Source organism: Haemorhous mexicanus, chromosome 34 (genome assembly GCF_027477595.1).
Source record: "Haemorhous mexicanus isolate bHaeMex1 chromosome 34, bHaeMex1.pri, whole genome shotgun sequence".
In the NCBI taxonomy this organism is placed as follows: Eukaryota; Metazoa; Chordata; class Aves; order Passeriformes; family Fringillidae; genus Haemorhous; species Haemorhous mexicanus.
The window spans coordinates 1,639,025-1,661,765 of NC_082374.1; the positions used below are offsets into that span (position 1 = coordinate 1,639,025).

Here is a 22,741-nt window from a genome sequence, read left to right on the forward strand (position 1 = left end):
TTGGGATGGTTCCCATCAAATTCCTGGATGGAGGCTTGGTCAGACCAAAATTGGTTCCTGGAAAGCCAAAATGGCGGAAATTGGGCGGGAATTCGCGCTCGACTTCCCCGAGCGATCCGAGGGGTTCCCAAATCCTCCAAACCCAACCAGGGCCCCCAAAATTCCCACCCAGTGGCCGGGACGGTGGTCGGGTGGTCACCGGTGAGTTGGCCTCACACTCAACCCGACTCAACCCAACTCAACCCAACTCAACCCAACTCAACCCAACTCAACCTGACTCAACTCAACCCAACTCAACCCAATCCAACCCAACTCAACTCAACCCATCCAAACCCAACCCAACCCAACCCAACCCAACCCAACCCAAACCAACCCAACCCAATTCAATGAAAACGAACCCAACCCAACCCAACTCAACCCAAACCAAACCAACCCAACTCAACTCAACTCAAACCAACCCAACCCAACTCAACCCAACCCAAACCAACCCAACTCAACTCAACCCAAACTAACTCAACCCAACTCAACCCGACTCAATCCAACTCAACTCAAACCAACCCAAACCAACCCAACCCAACTCAACCCAACCCAACTCAACCCAACCCAAACCAACCCAAGCCATCCAAACCCAACCCAACCCAGCCCAACTCAACCCAACCCAACCCAAACCAGCCCAACTCAACCCAATCCAACTCAACCCAAACCAACCCAAACCAACCCAACCCAACTCAACCCAACTCAACCCAACCCAACTCAACCCAAGTCAATCCATCTAAACCCAACCCAACTCAAACCAACCCAACTCAACCCATCCAAACCCAACCCAGCCCAACCCAACTCAACCCAACCCGAACCAACCCAACCCAACTCAACCCAAACCAACTCAACCCGACTCAATCCAACTCAACTCAAACCAACCCAAACCAACCCAACCCAACTCAACCCATCCAAACCCAACCCAACCCAACCCAACCCAACTCAACTCAATGCAACCCAAACCAACTCAACTCAACCCAACTCAACAAAACCCAACCCAACTCAACCCATCCAAACCGAACCCACCCCAACTCTACCCACCCCAACCCAACCCAACTCAACTCAACCCAACCCAAACCAACCCAACTCAACCCAACGCAACCCAAACCAACCCAACTCAACCCAACTGAACAAAACCCAACCCAACTCAACTCAACCCATCCAAACCCAACCCAACTCAACCCAACCTAACCCAACCCAAACCAACTCAACCCAACTCAATCCAACCCAACCCAACCCAACCCAACCCAACTCAACCCATCTAAACCCAACCCAATCACTCAACCCAACCCAACTCAATGAAAACGAACCCAACCCAACCCAACTCAATCCATCCAAACCAAACTCAACCAAGCCCAACTCAACAAAAACAAACCCAAACCAACTCAACCAAATCCAATTCAATCCATCCAAACCAAACTCAACCAAATCCAACTCAACAAAAACAAACCCAAACCAACTCAACCAAATCCAACTCAATCCATCCAAACCAAACTCAACCAAACTCAACTCAACCAAACCAAATCAAACCCAACTCAACAAAACTCATCCCAACCAAACCCAACTCAATGAAAACCAACTCAACCCAACCCAACTCAATCCATCCAAACCAAACTCAACCAAACCCAACTCAACAAAAACAAACCCAAACCAACTCAACCCAATCCAACTCAATCCATCCAAACCAAACTCAACCAAACTCAACCCAACCCAACTCAACTCAACCAAACCAAATCAAACCCAACTCAACAAAACTCATCCCAACCAAACCCAACTCAAACCAAACCAAACCAAACCACACCCAGCTCAACCAAACCCAATTGAAACCAATCCAACCCAATCCAATCCAACCCAACCCAACCCAACCCATGGATTCCTGCCACGGACGGCGCGGATTCGGGGTCGTTACCAGCACCATGAGGAATTCCACAATGGGAATTTTCAGCCATGGAACGATGAAGGTTGGAAAAGAAGAACCCAGGAATGGTTGGAAGAGACCTCCAAGGTCAAGCCCAACCCCCGCCCGGTCACCCAGGACCACGAGATGCCCAGAATTGGGAGTTTCCGGTCCCCGGCACCGTCGGAGCCGTTTGGCTCCCCAGAATCCCTCTGGAACCACGGGGAGGTGGGAATTCCATCCCCCAGATCCCAGCCCGGCCCCAAATCCATCCAAGGGCCCCAAATCCGGCTCTTCCAGCCCCAGGGGCCACCCGGGGCGGGTCCGACCCGACCGTGGGGCAGGCAAAGGTGCCCGGGGTCGGTAACCCCGACGTTCCCGGGGAGCGAGCGCCACGGAAGGAGAAAAACACGGAAATTCCACCAAAAAAGGGCAAATGGAAGCTCCTCCCTCTCCCATCCACCCGAAATAAATTCCTACGGAATGTTGGGGTGGACCCAGATCCACGGGATTGTCCTGGAGTGTCCCCATTGGAGAGGATCCATGGGAGATCTGGTGGTGCCGTCATGGAATGATCCCAAATGAACCCTGGAATGTCCCCACTGGAGAGGAACCATGGGAGATCTGGTGACATCATGGAATGATCCCAAATGAACCCTGGAATGTCCCCATGGAGAGGATCCATGGGAGATCTGGTGCTGTCATGGAATGATCCCAAATGAACCCTGGAATGTCCCCATCAGAGGAGATCCATGGGAGATCTGGTGCCATCATGGAATGATCCCAAATGAACCCTGGAATGTCCCCATGGAGAGGATCCATGGGAGATCTGGTGGTAACATCATGGGATGATCCCAAATGAACCCTGGAGTGTCCCCATCGGAGAGGATCCATGGGAGATCTGGTGGTGCCGTCATGGAATGATCCCAAATGAACCCTGGAATGTCCCCATCAGAGGAGATCCATGGGAGATCTGGTGCCATCATGGAATGATCCCAAATGAACCCTGGAATGTCCCCATGGAGAGGATCCATGGGAGATCTGGTGGTAACATCATGGAATGATCCCAAATGAACCCTGGAATGTCCCCATGGAGAGGATCCATGGGAGATCTGGGGGTAACATCATGGGATGATCCCAAATGAACCCTGGAGTGTCCCCATCGGAGAGGATCCATGGGAGATCTGCTGGTGCCGTCATGGAATGATCCCAAATGAACCCTGGAATGTCTTTATAGGAGACATGGAGCCACAGGAGAGGTGGTGACACCACGGAATGACCCCAAACAAGCTCTGGAATGTCCCCACTGGAGAGGATCCATGGGAGATCTGGTGGTAACATCATGGAATGATCCCAAATGAACCCTGGAATGTCCCCACTGGAGAGGAACCATGGGAGATCTGGTGCCATCATGGAATTGATCCCAATGAGCTCTGGGATGTCCCCATCGGAGACACAGATCCATGGGAGACCGGGTGACATCATGGAATAGATCCCAAATGAACCCTGGAATGTCCCCATCGGAGAGAATCCACGGACAATCTGGTGGTGACATCATGGGATGATCCCAAACAAGCTCTGGAATGTCCCCATTGGAGCAGATCCATGGGAGATCTGGTGACATGAAGGAATGATCCCAAATGAACCCTGGAATGCCCCCATTGCAGAAGATCCACAGGAGATCTGGTGACATCATGGAATGATCCCAAATGACCTCTGGAATGTCCCCATCGGAGCAGATCCATGGGAGATCTGGCGCTATCATGGAATGATCCCAAATGTCCCCATTGGAGCAGATCCATGGCAGACCTGGTGACATCATGGATTGATCCCAAATGTTCCCATTGGAGCAGATCCATGGCAGACCTGGTGACATCATGGAATGATCCCAAATGACCTCTGGAATGTCCCCATCGGAGCAGATCCATGGAAGATCTGGTGGCATCATGAAATGACCCCAAATAAACCCCAAAATGTCCCCATTGGAGGGGATCCACAGACGATCTGGTGACGTCACGGAATGATCCCAAATGTCCCCAATGGAGAGGATCCACGGAAGATCTGGTGACGTCACAGAATGATCCCAAATGTCCCCAATGGAGAGGATCCATGGAAGATCTGGTGACGTCACGGAATGATCCCAAATGTCCCCAATGGAGAGGATCCATGGAAGATCTGGTGACATCATGGAATGATCCCAAATGTCCCCAATGGAGAGGATCCATGGAAGATCTGGTGATGTCATGGAATGATCCCAAATGTCCCCAATGGAGAGGATCCATGGAAGATCTGGTGGCGTCACAGAATGATCCCAAATGTCCCCATGAGAGCAGCTCCACAGAAGATCTGGTGCCATCACGGAACTGATCCCAAACGAGCTCTGGAATGTTCCTGGGACGATCCCTGCCCGTCAAAGCCTCCCGAGCTCCGATTTTGGAGGAAATCCACGGAAAAAAAGGGAGGAGCTTCCTCATCCCACCGCTCACCAGGGGCTGGAAAAATCCCTCTGGGGCCGAATCCAACCCGGACGGGATCCAGGTCACAGCTCCCTCGGGCATTCCCGGCCCTTCCAGGACATTCCAGGTGCCACAAATTCCCCAAGAACGACCCCAGAGCTCCGATGGATTCGTCCCTCCCGACGTTCTCCGGGTTCCTCTTCCCGGGAACAGCTGCTCTGCTGCTTTTCCAAGAAAAGAGGCCCAACCGGGGGCCGGCTGCCGGAGGAGCGGCCGCGCCCAGCAGGGCTGGAAAACGTTCCCGAGGAAATTTGGGATGTCCCCAAAAGGGTCTGGAGGCACCTCGGGACCGACCCGATCCGGGTGGAGGAGGGGAAAGGTCCCAGGAGGGAGAAATCCGCAGGGAAGAGGGGGATCCGTGGATTTGGGGAATTCCACGGAGGGGGAATGATGTCCCAGCCTCGTTCCAGATCCCAGAAAAGTTCTGGGAAAAAGTTTGGAGAAGTTCTGGATTGGGGGGGGGGAGGGCAGAGGAGGAGGATGGGGGCCTGAAGATTCCAGGGGAATCGCGGGAATCGGGAGGGATGGGAATCTCGTCAGCTCGGGGCTCACACGGGAGCCGTGAGTCAGCGGCGGCGAAGGGAAAAACAAACGTCAAAAATCCCTGGAAAGCTGAAAAATCAGGGAAAAAAAAATCAATCAACCCCGGCCGTGGTTTTGGGGACATCCCAAATGTCCCCAAAAGGGTTTGGAGGCACCTCAGGACCGACCCGATCCGGGTGGAGGAGGGGAAAGGTCCCAGGAGGGAGAAATCCGCAGGGAAGAGGGGGATCCGTGGATTTGGGGAATTCCACGGAGGGGGAATGATGTCCCAGCCTCGTTGCAGATCCCAGAAAAGTTCAGGAAAAAGTTTGGAGAAGTTCTGGATGGGGGGGGGGAGGGCAGAGGAGGGGGATGGGGGCCTGAAGATTCCAGGGGAATCGGGAGGGATGGGAATCTCGTCAGCTCGGGGCTCACACGGGAGCCGTGAGTCAGCGGCGGCGAAGGGAAAAACAAACGTCAAAAATCCCTGGAAAGCTGAAAAATCAGGGAAAATAAAACATCAACCCCGGCCGTGGTTTTGGGGACATCCCAAATTTCCCGGGGAAATTTGGGATGTCCCCAAAAGGGTCTGGAGGCACCTCGGGACCGACCCGATCCGGGTGGAGGAGGAGAAAGGTCCCAGGAGGGAGAAATCCGCAGGGAAGAGGGGGATCCGTGGATTTGGGGAATTCCACGGAGGGGGAATGATGTCCCAGCCTCGTTCCAGATCCCAGAAAAGTTCTGGGAAAAAGTTTGAAGAAGTTCTGGATGGGGAGGGGAGGGCAGAGGAGGGGGATGGGGGCCTGAAGATTCCAGGGGAATCCCAGGAATCTGGAGGGATGGGAATCTCGTCAGCTCGGGGCTCACACGGGAGCCGTGAGTCAGCGGCGGCGAAGGGAAAAACAAACGTCAAAAATCCCTGGAAAGCTGAAAAATCAGGGAAAAAAAAAATCAGGGAAAAAAAAACATCAACCCCGGCCGTGGTTTGGCACCTGCAGCTCCCGGGGAAGAGGCAGCGGAGACAGAAAAGCTGGAAAAGCTCCTGGAAAAGCTCCTGGAAAAATTCCAGCAGTGCCAAGGAGGCGGGAAATGATCAGGAGCGAGGGGGAGGATTCCCGCGGAGGGTTTGCCTCGGCAGCGGCCGCGGCAGCCGCAGCTCTGCGGGGCAGCTCCGGGAAAGCGGCTCCCAGGGGAAAGGGAGAGGCTGGCCACGGGAGCCGGGATTGAGGGGGGATCCTGGGATCCAGGGTGGGATCCTGGGGTCCAGAAACTCCAGGACAGTCCGGGACACGATCCCAAACTCCAGGATGGGATCCTGGGGTCCAGGAAACTCCAGGACAGTCCAGGACACGATCCCAAACTCCAGGACACGATTCCGGATTTCAGGACACAATCCCGAGCTCCAGGACGTGATCCTGCGATCCAGGACATGATCCCAAACTCCAGGACGGAATCCTGGGATCCAGGATGGGATCCTGGGGTCCAGAAACTCCAGGACAGTCCGGGACACGATCCCAAACTCCAGGACACGATTCCAGATTTCAGGACACAATCCTGAGCTCCAGGACCTGATCCTGAGATCCAGGACATGATCCCAAACTCCAGGATGGAATCCTGGGATCCAGGAAACTCCAGGACAGTCCGGGACATGATCCCAAACTCCAGGATGGGATCCTGGGAAACTCTGGGACAGTCCAGGACACGATTCCGGATTTCAGGACACAATCCCGAGCTCCAGGACCCGATCCTGCGATTCAAGACATGATCCCAAACTCCAGGATAGGATCCTGGGATCCAGGGTGGGATCCTGGGGTCCAGGAAACTCCAGGACAGTCTGGGACACGATCCCAAACTCCAGGACACGATTCCAGATTTCAGGACACAATCCCGAGCTCCAGGACGTGATCCTGAGATCCAGGACATGATCCCAAACTCCAGGATGGGATCCTGGGATCCAGGAAACTCCAGGACAGTCTGGGACACGATCCCAAACTCCAGGATAGGATCCTGGGATCCAGGGTGGGATCCTGGGGTCCAGGAAACTCCAGGACAGTCCGGGACACGATCCCAAACTCCAGGACACGATTCCGGATTTCAGGACACAATCCCGAGCTCCAGCACCCAATCCTGAGATCCAGGACACGATCCCAAACTCCAGGATGGGATCCTGGGATCCAGGATGGGATCCTGGGGTCCAGGAAACTCCAGGACAGTCCGGGACACGATCCCAAACTCCAGGATAGGATCCTGGGGTCCAGGATGGGATCCCAAACTCCAGGACATGATCCCAAACTCCAGGACACGATCCTGATCTCCAGCACACGATCCCAAAACCCAGGATGCAATCCCAAACTCCAGGATGCAATCCCAAACTCCAGGACACGATCCCAAACTCCAGGATAGGATCCTGGGATCCAGGATGGGATCCCAAACTCCAGGACATGATCCCAAACTCCAGGACATGATCCTGATCTCCAGCACACGATCCCAAAACCCAGGATGCAATCCCAAACTCCAGGACAAGATCCCGAACTCCAGCACACGATCCCAAATTCTAGGACATGATCCCAAAGTCCAGCACTCGATCCTGAGCTCCAGGAGCACAACTCCACATTCCAGGACACGATCCCATGATTTTGCAGTCCAAAAATGGGATTTTACGGTTTAAAAAACAGGATTTTAGGGCCCAAAACTCAGGATTTTAGGGCCCAAAACTCAGGATTTTAGGGCCCCAAAATTCAGGATTTTAGGGCCCAAAATTCAAGATTTTAGGGCCCAAAATTCAGGATTTTAGGGCCCAAAACTCAGGATTTTAGGGCCCAAAACTCAGGATTTTAGGGCCCAAAATTCAGGATTTTAGGGCCCCAAAATTCAGGATTTTAGGGCCCAAAACTTCAGGATTTTAGGGCCCAAAAATTCAGGATTTTAGGGCCCCAAAATTCAAGATTTTAGGACCCCAAAACTAAGTATTTTAGGGCCCCAAATTCAGGATTTTAGGGCCCCAAAATTCAGGATTTTAGGGCCCCAAAATTCAGGATTTTAGGGCCCAAAATTTAAGATTTTAGGGCCCAAAATTCAGGATATTAGGGCCCCAAATTCAGGATTTAAGGGCCCCAAAATTCAGGATTTTAGGGCCCAAAATTCAGGATTTTAGGGCCCAAAATTCAGAATTTTAGGGCCCCAAACTCAGGATTTTAGGGCCCAAAACTCAGGATTTTAGGCCCCAAAACTCAGGATTTTAGGGCCCAAAATTCAGGATTTTAGAGCCCAAAATTCAGGATTTTATGGCCCAAAATTCAGGATATTAGGGCCCAAAATTCAGGATTTTAGGGCCCAAAACTCAGGATTTTAGGGCCCAAATCTCAGGATTTTAGGGCCCAAAATTCAGGATATTAGGGAACAAAATTCAGAATTTAAGGGCCCCAAATTCAGAATTTTAGGGCCCAAAATTCAGGATTTTAGGGCCCAAAATTCAGGATTTTAGGGCCCCAAATTCAGGATTTTAGGGCCCAAAATTCAGGATTTTAGGGCCCAAAAATTCAGGATTTTAGGGCCCAAAATTCAGGATTTTAGGGCCCAAAACTCAGGATTTTAGGGCCCACAATTCAGGATTTTAGGGCCCAAAATTCAGGATTTTAGGGCCCCAGCTCAGGATTTTAGGGCCCAAAATTCAGGATTTTAGGGCCCAAAACTCAGGATTTTAGAGCCCAAAACTCAGGATTTTAGGGCCCAACATTCAGGATATTAGGGAACAAAATTCAGGATTTTAGGGACCAAAACTCAGGATTTTAGGGCCCAAAATTCAGGATTTTAGGGCCCAAAATTCAGGATTTTAGGGCCCAAAATTCAGGATTTTAGGGCCCAAAACTCAGGATTTTAGGGCCCACAATTCAGGATTTTAGGGCCCAAAATTCAGGATTTTAGGGCCCCAAACTCAGGATTTTAGGGCCCAAAATTCAGGATTTTAGGTCCCAAAATTCAAGATTTTAGGGCCCCAAATTCAGGATTTTAGGGCCCCAAATTCAGGATTTTAGGGCCCCAAATTCAGGATTTTAGGGCCCAAAACTCAGGATTTTAGGGCCCAAAATTCAGGATTTTAGGCCCCAAAATTCAGGATTTTAGGGCCCACAATTCAAGATTTTAGGGCCCAAAACTCAGGATTTTAGGCCCCAAAATTCAGGATTTTAGGGCCCAAAATTCAGGATTTTAGGGCCCAAAATTCAGGATTTTAGGGCCCAAAACTCAGAATTTTAGGGCCCACTGGAGAGTTCAACCCCGTCCTTGTCCTACTTCGGGAAATCCCAAACCTCTGGTGGCGTTTCCCTCCCGGGTTTATTTTTAAACCGCGGCCCCGTTCCGGCACCGGGCAGGGTCGGGTCGGGCTGGGAGGGGATTTGGGATCAGGGATTTGGGATTTGGGATTTTATTTATAGCCCCACAAGAGGCCGCGGCAGCTGCTCCAGCCCGACGCTCGAATTTTGGGATAACGGAGCCGAAACCGGCCGAGCCCGGAGGTGCGGGGGCACCTTGAGGAGCGGGGAGGTGTCACGGGGTCAGGGCACCCCTGCTGACCCCAAAGGGCATTTGGGGTGCCCCAAAAGCCTTTGGGAAGAGCTCCTGACCCCAAATAGATTTGGGAAGAGCTCCTGATCCCCAAAAACCTTTGGGAAGAGCTCCTGATCCCCAAAAGTCTTTGGGAAGAGCTCCTGACCCCAAATAGATTTGGGAAGAGCTCCTGATCCCCAAAAGCCTTTGGGAAGAGTTCCTGACCCCAAAAACCTTTGGGAAGAGTTCCAAATCCCAAAAAACTTTGGGAAGAGTTCCTGACTCCAAAAACCTTTGGGAAGAGTTCCTGACCACAAAAACCTTTGGGAAGAGCTCCTGACCCCAAAGAGATTTGGGAAGAGTTCCAAATCCCAAAAAACTTTGGGAAGAGTTCCTGACCCCAAAAAGCTTTGGGAAGAGTTCCTGACCCCAAAAACCTTTGGGAAGAGTTCCTGACCCCAAAGAGATTTGGGAAGAGTTCCAAATCCCAAAAAACTTTGGGAAGAGTTCCTGACACCAAAAACCTTTGGGAAGAGTTCCTGACACCAAAAACCTTTGGGAAGAGTTCCTGACCCCAAAGATTTGGGAAGAGTTCCTGACCCCAAAGATTTGGGAAGAGTTCCTGACCCCAAATAGATTTGGGAAGAGCTCCTGACCCCAAAGATTTGGGAAGAGTTCCTGACCCCAAAAGTCTTCGGGAGAAGCTCCCGACCCCAAAAAGATTTGGGAAGAGCTCCTGACACCAAAGAGATTTGGGAAGAGTTCCTGACACCAAAAAACTTTGGGAAGAGTTCCTGACCCCAAAAACCTTTGGGAAGAGTTCCTGACCCCAAAGATTTGGGAAGAGTTCCTGACACCAAAAACCTTTGGGAAGAGTTCCTGACCCCAAAGAGATTTGGGAAGAGTTCCAAATCCCAAAAAACTTTGGGAAGAGTTCCTGACCCCAAAGAGATTTGGGAAGAGTTCCAAATCCCAAAAACCTTTGGGAAGAGTTCCTGACACCAAAAACCTTTGGGAAGAGTTCCTGACCCCAAAGATTTGGGAAGAGTTCCTGACCCCAAAAGTCTTTGGGAAGAGTTCCCGACCCCGAAAGTCTTCGGGAAAAGCTCCCGACCCCAAAAAGATTTGGGCAAAGCTCCGGACCCCAAAAAGATTTGGGAAGAGCTCCTGACCCCAAAGATTTGGGAAGAGTTCCTGACCCCAAAAGTCCCTGGGAAGAGTTCCTGACCCCAAATAGATCTGGGAAGAGCTCCTGACACCAGAAGTGTTTGGGAAGAGCTGCTGATCCCAAAAGTCTCTAGGAAAAACTCCTGACCCCAAAAGTCTTTGGGAAGAACTCCTGACCCCAAAGAGATTTGGGAAAAGCTCCCGAAGTCCCCAAAAAGTCCTTGGAAAAAGTTCCTGACCCCAAAAGTCTTTGGGAAGAGCCCCTGACCCCAGAAGTGTTTGGGAAGAGTTCCCGACCCCAAAAGTCTTCGGGAAAAGCTGCCGACCCCAAAAAGATTTGGGAAGAGCTCCTGACCCCAAAGAGATTTGGGAAAAGCTCCCGACCCCAAAAAGATTTGGGAAGAGCTGCTGACCCCAAAAAGATTTGGGAAGAGCTCCCGACCCCAAAGAGATTTGGGAAGAGTTCCTGACCCCAAACAGATTTGGGAAGAGTTCCTGACCCCAAAAACCTTTGGGAAGAGCTCCTGACCCCAAACAGATTTGGGAAGAGTTCCTGACACCAAAGATTTGGGAAGAGCTCCTGACCCCAAACAGATTTGGGAAGAGCTGCTGACCCCAAAGAGATTTGGGCAAAGCTCCCGACCCCAAAAAGATTTGGGCAAAGCTCCCGACCCCAAAGATTTGGGAAGAGCTGCTGACCCCAAAGAGATTTGGGAAGAGCTCCCGACCCCAAAGAGATTTGGGAAAAGCTCCCAATCCCAAAGAGATTTGGGAAGAGCTCCTGACCCCAAAGATTTGGGAAGAGCCCCAGATCCCAAAAATCTCAGGGAAAAGCTCTCCAAGTCCCAAAAAACTTTGGGAGGAGCTCCCGACCCCAAAACTCCGAGAGCTCCGACACAGGAGAGAGGGCGCGGCGGGAATTTCCCAGTTTGGGGCTGGTCCCGTCCCAGTTTGGGACTGGTCCGTCCCAGTTTGGGGCTGTTCCCATCCCAGTTTGGGGCCGTTCCCATCCCAGTTTGAGGCTGGTCCCGTCCCAGTTTGGGGCTGTTCCCATCCCAGTTTGGGGCTGTTCCCGTCCCAGTTTGGGGCTGTTCCCATCCCAGTTTGGGGCTGTTCCCGTCCCAGTTTGGGGCCGTTCCCGTCCCAGTTTGGGGCTGTTCCCGTCCCAGTTTGGGGCTGTTCCCGTCCCAGTTTGGGGCTGTTCCCATCCCAGTTTGGGGCTGTTCCCGTCCCAGTTTGGGGCTGTTCCCATCCCAGTTTGGGGCTGTTCCCATCCCAGTTTGGGGCTGTTCCCGTCCCAGTTTGGGGCTGTTCCCATCCCAGTTTGGGGCTGGTCCCGTCCCAGTTTGGGGCTGGTCCCGTCCCAGTTTGGGGCTGTTCCCGTCCCAGTTTGGGGCTGTTCCCATCCCAGTTTGGGGCTGTTCCCGTCCCAGTTTGGGGCTGTTCCCATCCCAGTTTGGGGCTGTTCCCATCCCAGTTTGGGGCTGTTCCCATCCCAGTCTGAGGCTGGTCCCATCCCAGTTTGGGGCTTTTCCAATCCCAGTTTGGGGCTGTTCCCGTCCCAGTTTGGGGCTGTTCCCCTCCCAGTTTGGGGCTGCTCCTGTCCCAGTTTGGGGCTGTTCCCATCCCAGTTTGGGGCTGTTCCCATCCCAGTTTGAGGCCGTTCCCGTCCCAGTTTGGGGCTGTTCCCGTCCCAGTTTGGGGCTGTTCCCGTCCCAGTTCGGGGCTGTTCCCATCCCAGTTTGGGGCTGTTCCCATCCCACTTTGGGGCCGTTCCCATCCCAGTTTGGGGCTGTTCCCACCCCAGTTTGGGGCCGTTCCCATCCCAGTTTGGGGCTGTTCCCCTCCCAGTTTGGGGCTGTTTCCATGCCCAGCCAATCCCATTATTTCTTTTCCTGGCACTGACTCTAATTAGGGGAAAATTCCCGGGAACGGGGCCAGAGCTGGGAACCAGCCCTGACCCCGAGGGCACCCCCAGGAAATGTTCTGGGGTTGTCCCGGGAAGTTTGGGATGGTTTTGGGGTCCATGGGTTTTGCTCTCGGGGTTTTTCCTGGAATGGGTTCAAAGAACCACAAAAAACTCCAAAAGTTGGCAAAGATCCCTCGGGAAGGGATCCAGAAAGGTTTGGAGGCACCTGCAGGGCTCTGCTGATCCCAAAATCCCCAAATCCAGCCAAAGTTTTGAGTTCTGGGACTGGAGAAGCCCGTGGGAGGAACCAGCCCATGAGAACGACACCATTTCACCCCAAAACCACCACAAAAACACCCCAAAAACACCCCAAAAACACCCCAAAAACACCCCAAAAACACCCCAAAAACAACCCAAAAACACACCAAAAACACCCCAAAAACACCCCAAAAACACCCCAAAAACACACCAAAAACACCCCAGAGCTCACTGGGGGGTGCTGAATTAAATCAGGGCTGTGAGGGCACCTGGGGCGCCCTGCTGATCCCAAAACCTGACCAAAGTCTGGCACTGGAGAAACCCCGACCCCAAACACGGCTCCAAACCCCAAACACGGCTCCAAACCCCCCAAACACGGCTACAGACACCCCAAACCCGGCTCCAAACACCAAACACGGCTCCAAACACCCCAAACACGGCTCCAAACACCCCAAACACGGCTCCAAACCCCAAACACGGCTCCAAACACCCCAAACACGGCTCCAAACACCCCAAACACCGCTCCAAACCCCCCAAACACGGCTCCAAACACCCCAAACACGGCTCCAAACCCCAAACACGGCTCCAAACCCCAAACACGGCTCCAAACCCCAAACACGGCTCCAAACACCCCAAACACGGCTCCAAACCCCAAACACGGCTCCAAACACCCCAAACACGGCTCCAAACCCCCCAAACACGGCTCCAAACACCCCAAACACGGCTCCAAACACCCCAAACACGGCTCCAAACACCCCAAACACGGCTCCAAACCCCAAACACGGCTCCAAACCCCAAACACGGCTCCAAACCCCAAACACGGCTCCAAACACCCCAAACACGGCTCCAAACACCCCAAACACAGCTCCAAACCCCAAACACGGCTCCAAACACCCCAAACACGGCTCCAAACACCCCAAACACGGCTCCAAACACCCCAAACACAGCTCCAAACCCCAAACACGGCTCCAAACACCCCAAACCCAGCTCCAAACACCCCAAACACGGCTCCAAACCCCAAACACGGCTCCAAACCCCAAACACGGCTCCAAACACCCCAAACACGGCTCCAAACCCCCCAAACACGGCTCCAAACCCCAAACCCAGCTCCAAACACCCCAAACACGGCTCCAAACCCCCCAAACACAGCTCCAAACACCCCAAACACGGCTCCAAACACCCCAAACACGGCTCCAAACCCCCCAAACACGGCTCCAAACCCCCCAAACACGGCTCCAAACCCCCCAAACACGGCTCCAAACCCCAAACACGGCTCCAAACACCCCAAACACGGCTCCAAACCCCCCAAACACGGCTCCAAACCCCAAACACGGCTCCAAACACCCCAAACACGGCTCCAAACACCCCAAACACGGCTCCAAACACCCCAAACACGGCTCCAAACACCCCAAACCCGGTTCCAACACCCCAAACCCAACTCCAGCACCCCAAATCCAGCTCCAGCACCCCAAATCCAGCTCCAGCACCCCAAACCCAGCTCCAACACTCCCAAAATTCCCCCTAAATTCCTCCAAAACACCCAAAATTCCCCCAAAATTCCTCCAAAACTCCCAAAATTCCCCCAAATCTCCCCCAAAACCACCCCAGACAGCCCCAAACCCCCAAAACTCCACAAAACTCCCCCAAAATTCCTTCAAAATCCCCAAAACTCCCCCAAATCTCCCCCAAAACCACCCCAGACAGCCCCAAACCCCCAAAACTCCACGAAACCACCCCAAAACTCCCCCAACAACGTCACCAAAAGAACCAAGAACGTCACCAAAAGAACCAAGAACGTCACCGAGAGTCAACATTCACCAAGAGTCAACACCAACACCAAGACAGAGCCAACAGCAGGAGAGCCAAAAGCAAGAGAGCCATCATCATCATCATCATCATCATCATCATCATCATCATCATCATCATCATCAAGAGAGAACCACCAAAATCATCACCAGGAGAACCAACACCATCACCAGGAGAACCAACACCATCACCAGGAGAACCAACACCATCACCAGGAGAACCGACACCATCACCAAAAGGACCAAAACCACCACCAGGAGAACCAACACCATCACCAGGAGAACCAACACCATCACCAAAAGGACCAACACCATCACCAGGAGAACCAACATCAATGCCAAGAGAACCAACACCATCACGAGGAGAACCAACACCATCACCAGGAGAACCGACACCATCACCAAAAGGACCAAAACCACCACCAGGAGAACCAACACCATCACCAGGAGAACCAACACCATCACCAGGAGAACCAACACCATCACCAGGAGAACCAACACCATCACCAGGAGAACCAACACCATCACCAAAAGAACCAACACCATCACCAGGAGAACCAACACCATCACCAGGAGAACCAACACCATCACCAAAAGGACCAAAACCACCACCAGGAGAACCAACACCATCACCAGGAGAACCAACACCATCACCAAAAGGACCAAAACCACCACCAGGAGAACCAAAATCAATGCCAAGAGAACCAACACCATCACCAGGAGAACCAACACCACCACCAGGAGAACCAACACCATCACCAGGAGAACCAACACCATCACCAGGAGAACCAAAATCATCACCAAAAGGACCAACACCATCACCAAAAGGACCAACACCATCACCAAAAGGACCAAAACCACCACCAGGAGAACTGACATCAATGCCAAGAAACCAACCCCGTCACCAAGAGCCAACAACGACACCAAGAGAGCCAACACCATCTCCAGGTGAGTCAACATTAAGAGGACCAACACCGAGAGAGACCCACCACCATCTCCAAGAGAGTCAACGTGAGGAGAACCAACACCAGGACAACCAACAGCATCACCGGAGAGCCATCATCATCACCAAGAGAGCCAGCACCAAGAGAAACAACATCTTCACCAAAACAACCAACAGCATCACCGGAGAGCCATCATCATCATCAACACAACCATCATCATCACGAACACAACCAACACCATCACCAACACAACCAACACCATGACCAAGAGAACCATCACCAAGAGAGAGCCAACACCATCACCAAGACAACCAACACCATCACCAACACAACCAACACCATCACCAAGAGAGCCAACACGATCACCAAGTGAACCAACACCAAGAGAACCTCCACCATCACCAAGACAACCAATATCATCATCACCACCAAGAGAACCAACACCAAGAGAACCAACACCACCACCAACACAACCAACACCAACATCATCTCTCAAGAGAACCAACACCAAGAAGGCCAACACCATCACCAAGAGAACCAACACCAAGAGAACCAACATCAACACAACCAACATCACCACCAACACAACCAACACCATCATCACCAACACCAATACAACCAACACCACCAACACAACCAACAGCAAGAGAGCCATCATCATCACCAAGAGCACCAACACCAAGACAACCAACATCATCATCATCATCACCAACACAACCAACACCAAGAGAGCCATCATCATCACCAACACAACCAACACCATCACCACCAACACAACCAGCACCATCATCACCAACACAACCAACACCATCACCACCAACACAACCAGCACCATCATCACCAACAAAACCAACACCATCACCAACACAACCAACACCATCACCAACACAACCAACACCATCATCACCAACACAACCAACACCATCATCACCAACAAAACCAACACCATCATCATCACCAACACAACCAACACCATCATCACCAACACAACCAACACCATCATCACCAACACAACCAACACCATCATCATCACCAACACAACCAACACCATCATCACCAACACAACCAACACCATCACCACCAACAGAACCAACACCATCATCACCAACACAACCAACACCATCATCACCAACACAACCAACACCATCACCACCAACACAACCAACACCATCATCACCAACACAACCAACACCATCACCACCAACACAACCAACACCATCATCACCAACACAACCAACACCATCATCACCAACACCATCATCACCAACACAACCAACACCATCATCACCAACACAACCAACACCATCATCACCAACACAACCAACACCATCATCACCAACACAACCAACACCATCATCATCACCAACACAACCAACACCATCATCATCACCAACACAACCAACACCATCACCACCAACACAACCAACACCATCACCACCAACACAACCAACACCATCACCACCAACACAACCAACACCATCATCACCAACACAACCAGCACCATCACCACCAACACAACCAACACCAACATCACCAACACAACCAACACCATCACCAACACAACCAACACCATCATCACCAACACAACCAACACCAACATCACCAACACAACCAACACCATCACCACCAACACAACCAACACCATCATCACCAACACAACCAACACCATCATCACCAACACAACCAACACCATCACCAACACAACCAACACCATCACCACCAACACAACCAACACCATCATCACCAACACAACCAACACCAACATCACCAACACAACCAACACCATCACCACCAACACAACCAACACCATCATCACCAACACAACCAACACCATCACCACCAACACAACCAACACCATCACCACCAACACAACCAACACCATCACCACCAACACAACCAACACCAACACAACCAACACCATCATCACCAACACAACCAACGCGCAGACAGCCAACCCCACCCCCAAGAGAACCAACCCCCCAAACCAGCCCGGTGCCGTAAGACGGACGGAACCCCCCGAACGGACCCGACCCGACCCGGCACTCACCGGCCTCGTCGTGCGCTTCCAGGGCCACGTCGGGCTCGTGCCGGGCCAGCGAGGAGAAGAAGTCCGAGGGTTCCTCCCTCAGCTCGGGCCCCGCGGCCGCCGGCTCCTCCTCGGCGCCGCCGTAGAAGGCGTCCTCCTCCTCCAGCCGCGTGCCGGGCGGCGCCGCGCTCTGGGCGGCGGCTTTGGCGTCCTGGAGGAAGGCGGGCTCGGGGCCGGGCTCGGGGGGCATCAGGAGGGCTCGGCCGCCGTCGCCGAGGCGCTGCGGGAAGGGCGGCGCGCTCTCCTCCATGCCACGGGGCCGGGAAGGCGGAGCCGCGCGCGGCAGGAGGCGGCGGCGGCACTGCGGGGACTGCCGGCACGACCTGCGGGGAAAACGGGCACAAAATGGGCAAGGAGGGAGAGTTTGGGGTCACCAAGGGTCACCAAGTGTCACCTGTCCTCCTCACTGAGGGAAAATGGGCACAAAATGGGCAAGGAGGGAGAGTTTGGGGTGCCAAAGGTCACCAAGTGCCACCTGTCCTCCTCAGTGAGGGGAAACGGGCACAAAATGGGCAAAGAGGGAGAGTTTGGGGTGCCAAAGGTCACCAAGTGTCACCTGTCCTCCTCACTGAGGGAAAACGGGCACAAAATGGGCAAAGAGGGAGAGTTTGGGGTGCCAAAGGTCACCAAGTGTCACCTGTCCTCCTCACTGAGGGAAAACGGGCACAAAATGGGCAAAGAGGGAGATTTGGGGTGCCAAAGGTCACCAAGTGTCACCTGTCCTCCTCACTGAGGGAAAACGGGCACAAAATGGGCAAAGAGGGAGAGTTTGGGGTGCCAAAGGTCACCAAGTGTCACCTGTCCTCCTCACTGAGGGAAAATGGGCACAAAATGGGACAAGAGGGAGGGGCTGGGGTGCCAAAGGTCACCAAGTGTCACCTGTCCTCCTCACTGAGGGAAAACGGGCACAAAATGGGCAAAGAGGGAGGGGTTGGGGTGCCAAAGGTCACCAAGTGTCACCTGTCCTCCTCACTGAGGGAAAACGGGCACAAAATGGGCAAAGAGGGAGGGGTTGGGGTGCCAAAGGTCACCACATGTCAAATCTGCTCCTCAATGAGGGAAAACGGGCAGGGCAGGGGGAGGAAGAGGAGCTGACACCGGGAACCGGGCAGGGGGAGGAAGAGGAGCTGACAGCGGGAACCGGGCAGGGGGAGGAAGAGGAGCTGACACCGGGAACCGGGCAGGGGGAGGAAGAGGAGCTGACACCGGGAACCGGGCAGGGCAGGAGGAGGAAGAGGAGCTGACACCGGGAACCGGGCAGGGCAGGGGGAGGAAGAGGAGCTGACACCGGGAACCGGGCAGGGCAGGGGGAGGAAGAGGAGCTGACACCGGAGAACGGGCAGGGCAGGGGGAGGAAGAGGAGCTGACACCGGGAACCGGGCAGGGGGAGGAAGAGGAGCTGACAGCGGGAACCGGGCAGGGGGAGGAAGAGGAGCTGACACCGGGAACCGGGCAGGGGGAGGAAGAGGAGCTGACACCGGGAACCGGGCAGGGCAGGAGGAGGAAGAGGAGCTGACACCGGGAACCGGGCAGGGCACGGGGAGGAAGAGGAGCTGACACCGGGAACCGGGCAGGGCAGGGGGAGGAAGAGGAGCTGACACCGGAGAAAGGGCAGGGCAGGGGGAGGAAGAGGAGCTGACACCGGGAACCGGGCAGGGCAGGGGAGGAAGAGGAGCTGACACCGGGAACCGGGCAGGGCAGGGGGAGGAAGAGGAGCTGACACCGGGAACCGGGCAGGGCACGGGGAGGAAGAGGAGCTGACACCGGGAACCGGGCAGGGCACGGGGAGGAAGAGGAGCTGACACCGGGAACCGGGCAGGGCAGGGGGAGGAAGAGGAGCTGACACCGGAGAAAGGGCAGGGCAGGGGGAGGAAGAGGAGCTGACACCGGGAACCGGGCAGGGCAGGGGAGGAAGAGGAGCTGACACCGGGAACCGGGCAGGGCAGGGGGAGGAAGAGGAGCTGACACCGGGAACCGGGCAGGGCAGGGGGAGGAAGAGGAGCTGACAGTGGAGAACGGGCAGGGCAGGGGGAGGAAGAGGAGCAGACACCGGGAACCGGGCAGGGCAGGGGGAGGAAGAGGAGCTGACACCGGGAACCGGGCAGGGCAGGAGGAGGAAGAGGAGCTGACACCGGGAACCGGGCAGGGCAGGGGGAGGAAGAGGAGCAGACACCGGGAACCGGGCAGGGCAGGGGGAGGAAGAGGAGCTGACACCGGGAACCGGGCAGGGCAGGAGGAGGAAGAGGAGCTGACACCGGGAACCGGGCAGGGCCGGGCGGGAGGAAGAGGAGCTGACACCGGGAACCGGGCAGGGGAGGAGGAGGAAGAGGAGCTGACACCGGGAACCGGGCAGGAAGAGGAGCTGACACCGGGAACCGGGCAGGGGAGGAGGAGGAAGAGGAGCTGACACCGGGAACCGGGCAGGGCAGGGGGAGGAAGAGGAGCTGACACCGGAGAACGGGCAGGGCAGGGGGAGGAAGAGGAGCTGACACCGGGAACCGGGCAGGAGGAGGAAGAGGAGCTGACACCGGGAACCGGGCAGGGCAGGGGGAGGAAGAGGAGCTGACACCGGGAACCGGGCAGGAGGAGGAAGAGGAGCTGACACCGGGAACCGGGCAGGGAAGGGGGAGGAAGAGGAGCTGACACCGGGAACCGGGCAGGGGGAGGAAGAGGAGCTGACACCGGGAACCGGGCAGGGCCGGGCGGGAGGAAGAGGAGCTGACAGCGGGAACCGGGCAGGGCAGGGGGAGGAAGAGGAGCTGACACCGGGAACCGGGCAGGAGGAGGAAGAGGAGCTGACACCGGGAACCGGGCAGGGCAGGGGGAGGAAGAGGAGCTGACACCGGAGAACGGGCAGGGCAGGAGGAGGAAGAGGAGCTGACACCGGGAACCGGGCAGGGCAGGGGGAGGAAGAGGAGCTGACACCGGGAACCGGGCAGGGCAGGGGGAGGAAGAGGAGCTGACACCGGGAACCGGGCAGGGCCGGGCGGGAGGAAGAGGAGCTGACAGCGGGAACCGGGCAGGGCAGGGGGAGGAAGAGGAGCTGACACCGGGAACCGGGCAGGGGAGGGGAGGAAGAGGAGCTGACACCGGAGAACGGGCAGGGGGAGGAAGAGGAGCTGACACCGGGAACCGGGCAGGGCAGGGGGAGGAAGAGGAGCTGACACCGGAGAACGGGCAGGGCAGGGGGAGGAAGAGGAGCTGACACCGGGAACCGGGCAGGGGAGGAGGAGGAAGAGGAGCTGACACCGGGAACCGGGCATGGGGAGGAAGAGGAGCTGACACCGGGAACCGGGCATGGGGAGGAAGAGGAGCTGACACCGGGAACCGGGCAGGGCAGGGGAGGAAGAGGAGCTGACAGCGGGAACCGGGCAGGGCAGGGGGAGGAAGAGGAGCTGACACCGGGAACCGGGCAGGGCAGGGGAGGAAGAGGAGCTGACACCGGGAACCGGGCAGGGCAGGAGGAGGAAGAGGAGCTGACACCGGGAACCGGGCAGGGCTGGGGGAGGAAGAGGAGCTGACACCGGGAACCGGGCAGGGCAGGGGGAGGAAGAGGAGCTGACACCGGGAACCGGGCAGGGCAGGGGGAGGAAGAGGAGCTGACACCGGGAACCGGGCAGGGCAGGGGGAGGAAGAGGAGCTGACACTGGGAACCGGGCAGGGCAGGGGGAGGAAGAGGAGCTGACACCGGGAACCGGGCAGGGCAGGAGGAGGAAGAGGAGCTGACACCGGAGAACGGGCAGGGCAGGGGGAGGAAGAGGAGCTGACACCGGGAACCGGGCAGGGGGAGGAAGAGGAGCTGACAGCGGGAACCGGGCAGGGGGAGGAAGAGGAGCTGACACCGGAGAACGGGCAGGGCAGGGGGAGGAAGAGGAGCTGACACCGGGAACCGGGCAGGGGGAGGAAGAGGAGCTGACAGCGGGAACCGGGCAGGGGGAGGAAGAGGAGCTGACAGCGGGAACCGGGCAGGGGGAGGAAGAGGAGCTGACACCGGGAACCGGGCAGGGCAGGAGGAGGAAGAGGAGCTGACACCGGGAACCGGGCAGGGCAGGGGGAGGAAGAGGAGCTGACACCGGGAACCGGGCAGGGCAGGGGGAGGAAGAGGAGCTGACACCGGAGAACGGGCAGGGCAGGGGGAGGAAGAGGAGCTGACACCGGGAACCGGGCAGGGGGAGGAAGAGGAGCTGACAGCGGGAACCGGGCAGGGGGAGGAAGAGGAGCTGACACCGGGAACCGGGCAGGGGGAGGAAGAGGAGCTGACACCGGGAACCGGGCAGGGCAGGAGGAGGAAGAGGAGCTGACACCGGGAACCGGGCAGGGCAGGGGGAGGAAGAGGAGCTGACACCGGGAACCGGGCAGGGCAGGGGGAGGAAGAGGAGCTGACACCGGAGAAAGGGCAGGGCAGGGGGAGGAAGAGGAGCTGACACCGGGAACCGGGCAGGGCAGGGGAGGAAGAGGAGCTGACACCGGGAACCGGGCAGGGCAGGGGGAGGAAGAGGAGCTGACACCGGGAACCGGGCAGGGCACGGGGAGGAAGAGGAGCTGACACCGGGAACCGGGCAGGGCACGGGGAGGAAGAGGAGCTGACACCGGGAACCGGGCAGGGCAGGGGGAGGAAGAGGAGCTGACACCGGGAACCGGGCAGGGCAGGGGGAGGAAGAGGAGCTGACACCGGGAACCGGGCAGGGCAGGGGGAGGAAGAGGAGCTGACAGCGGGAACCGGGCAGGGCAGGGGGAGGAAGAGGAGCTGACACCGGGAACCGGGCAGGGCAGGGGGAGGAAGAGGAGCTGACACCGGAGAAAGGGCAGGGCAGGGGGAGGAAGAGGAGCTGACACCGGGAACCGGGCAGGGCAGGGGAGGAAGAGGAGCTGACACCGGGAACCGGGCAGGGCAGGGGGAGGAAGAGGAGCTGACACCGGGAACCGGGCAGGGCAGGGGGAGGAAGAGGAGCTGACAGTGGAGAACGGGCAGGGCAGGGGGAGGAAGAGGAGCAGACACCGGGAACCGGGCAGGGCAGGGGGAGGAAGAGGAGCTGACACCGGGAACCGGGCAGGG

At 55.8% G+C, this 22,741-nt stretch overlaps 1 protein-coding gene across 8 annotated transcripts in view; it reads right to left on the reverse strand.

Annotated features, from left to right (window-relative positions):
* LOC132340933 (protein Wiz-like) overlaps positions 1–18,002 on the reverse strand; it is a 66,636-nt gene extending 48,634 nt beyond the window's left edge. For 5 of the 8 annotated variants that reach the window (XM_059872133.1, XM_059872130.1, XM_059872129.1 and 2 more), the window contains exon 1: positions 17,647–18,000. In XM_059872133.1, coding sequence (XP_059728116.1) covers positions 17,647–17,935 — 289 coding nt within the window. In that variant the 5' untranslated portion in view covers positions 17,936–18,000. Of the gene's footprint in view, positions 1–17,646 lie in introns of all 8 variants that reach the window. The other 3 variants (XM_059872127.1, XM_059872132.1, XM_059872131.1) reach the window with 3 other exon arrangements.
* Positions 18,003–22,741: the final 4,739 nt, after the last annotated feature.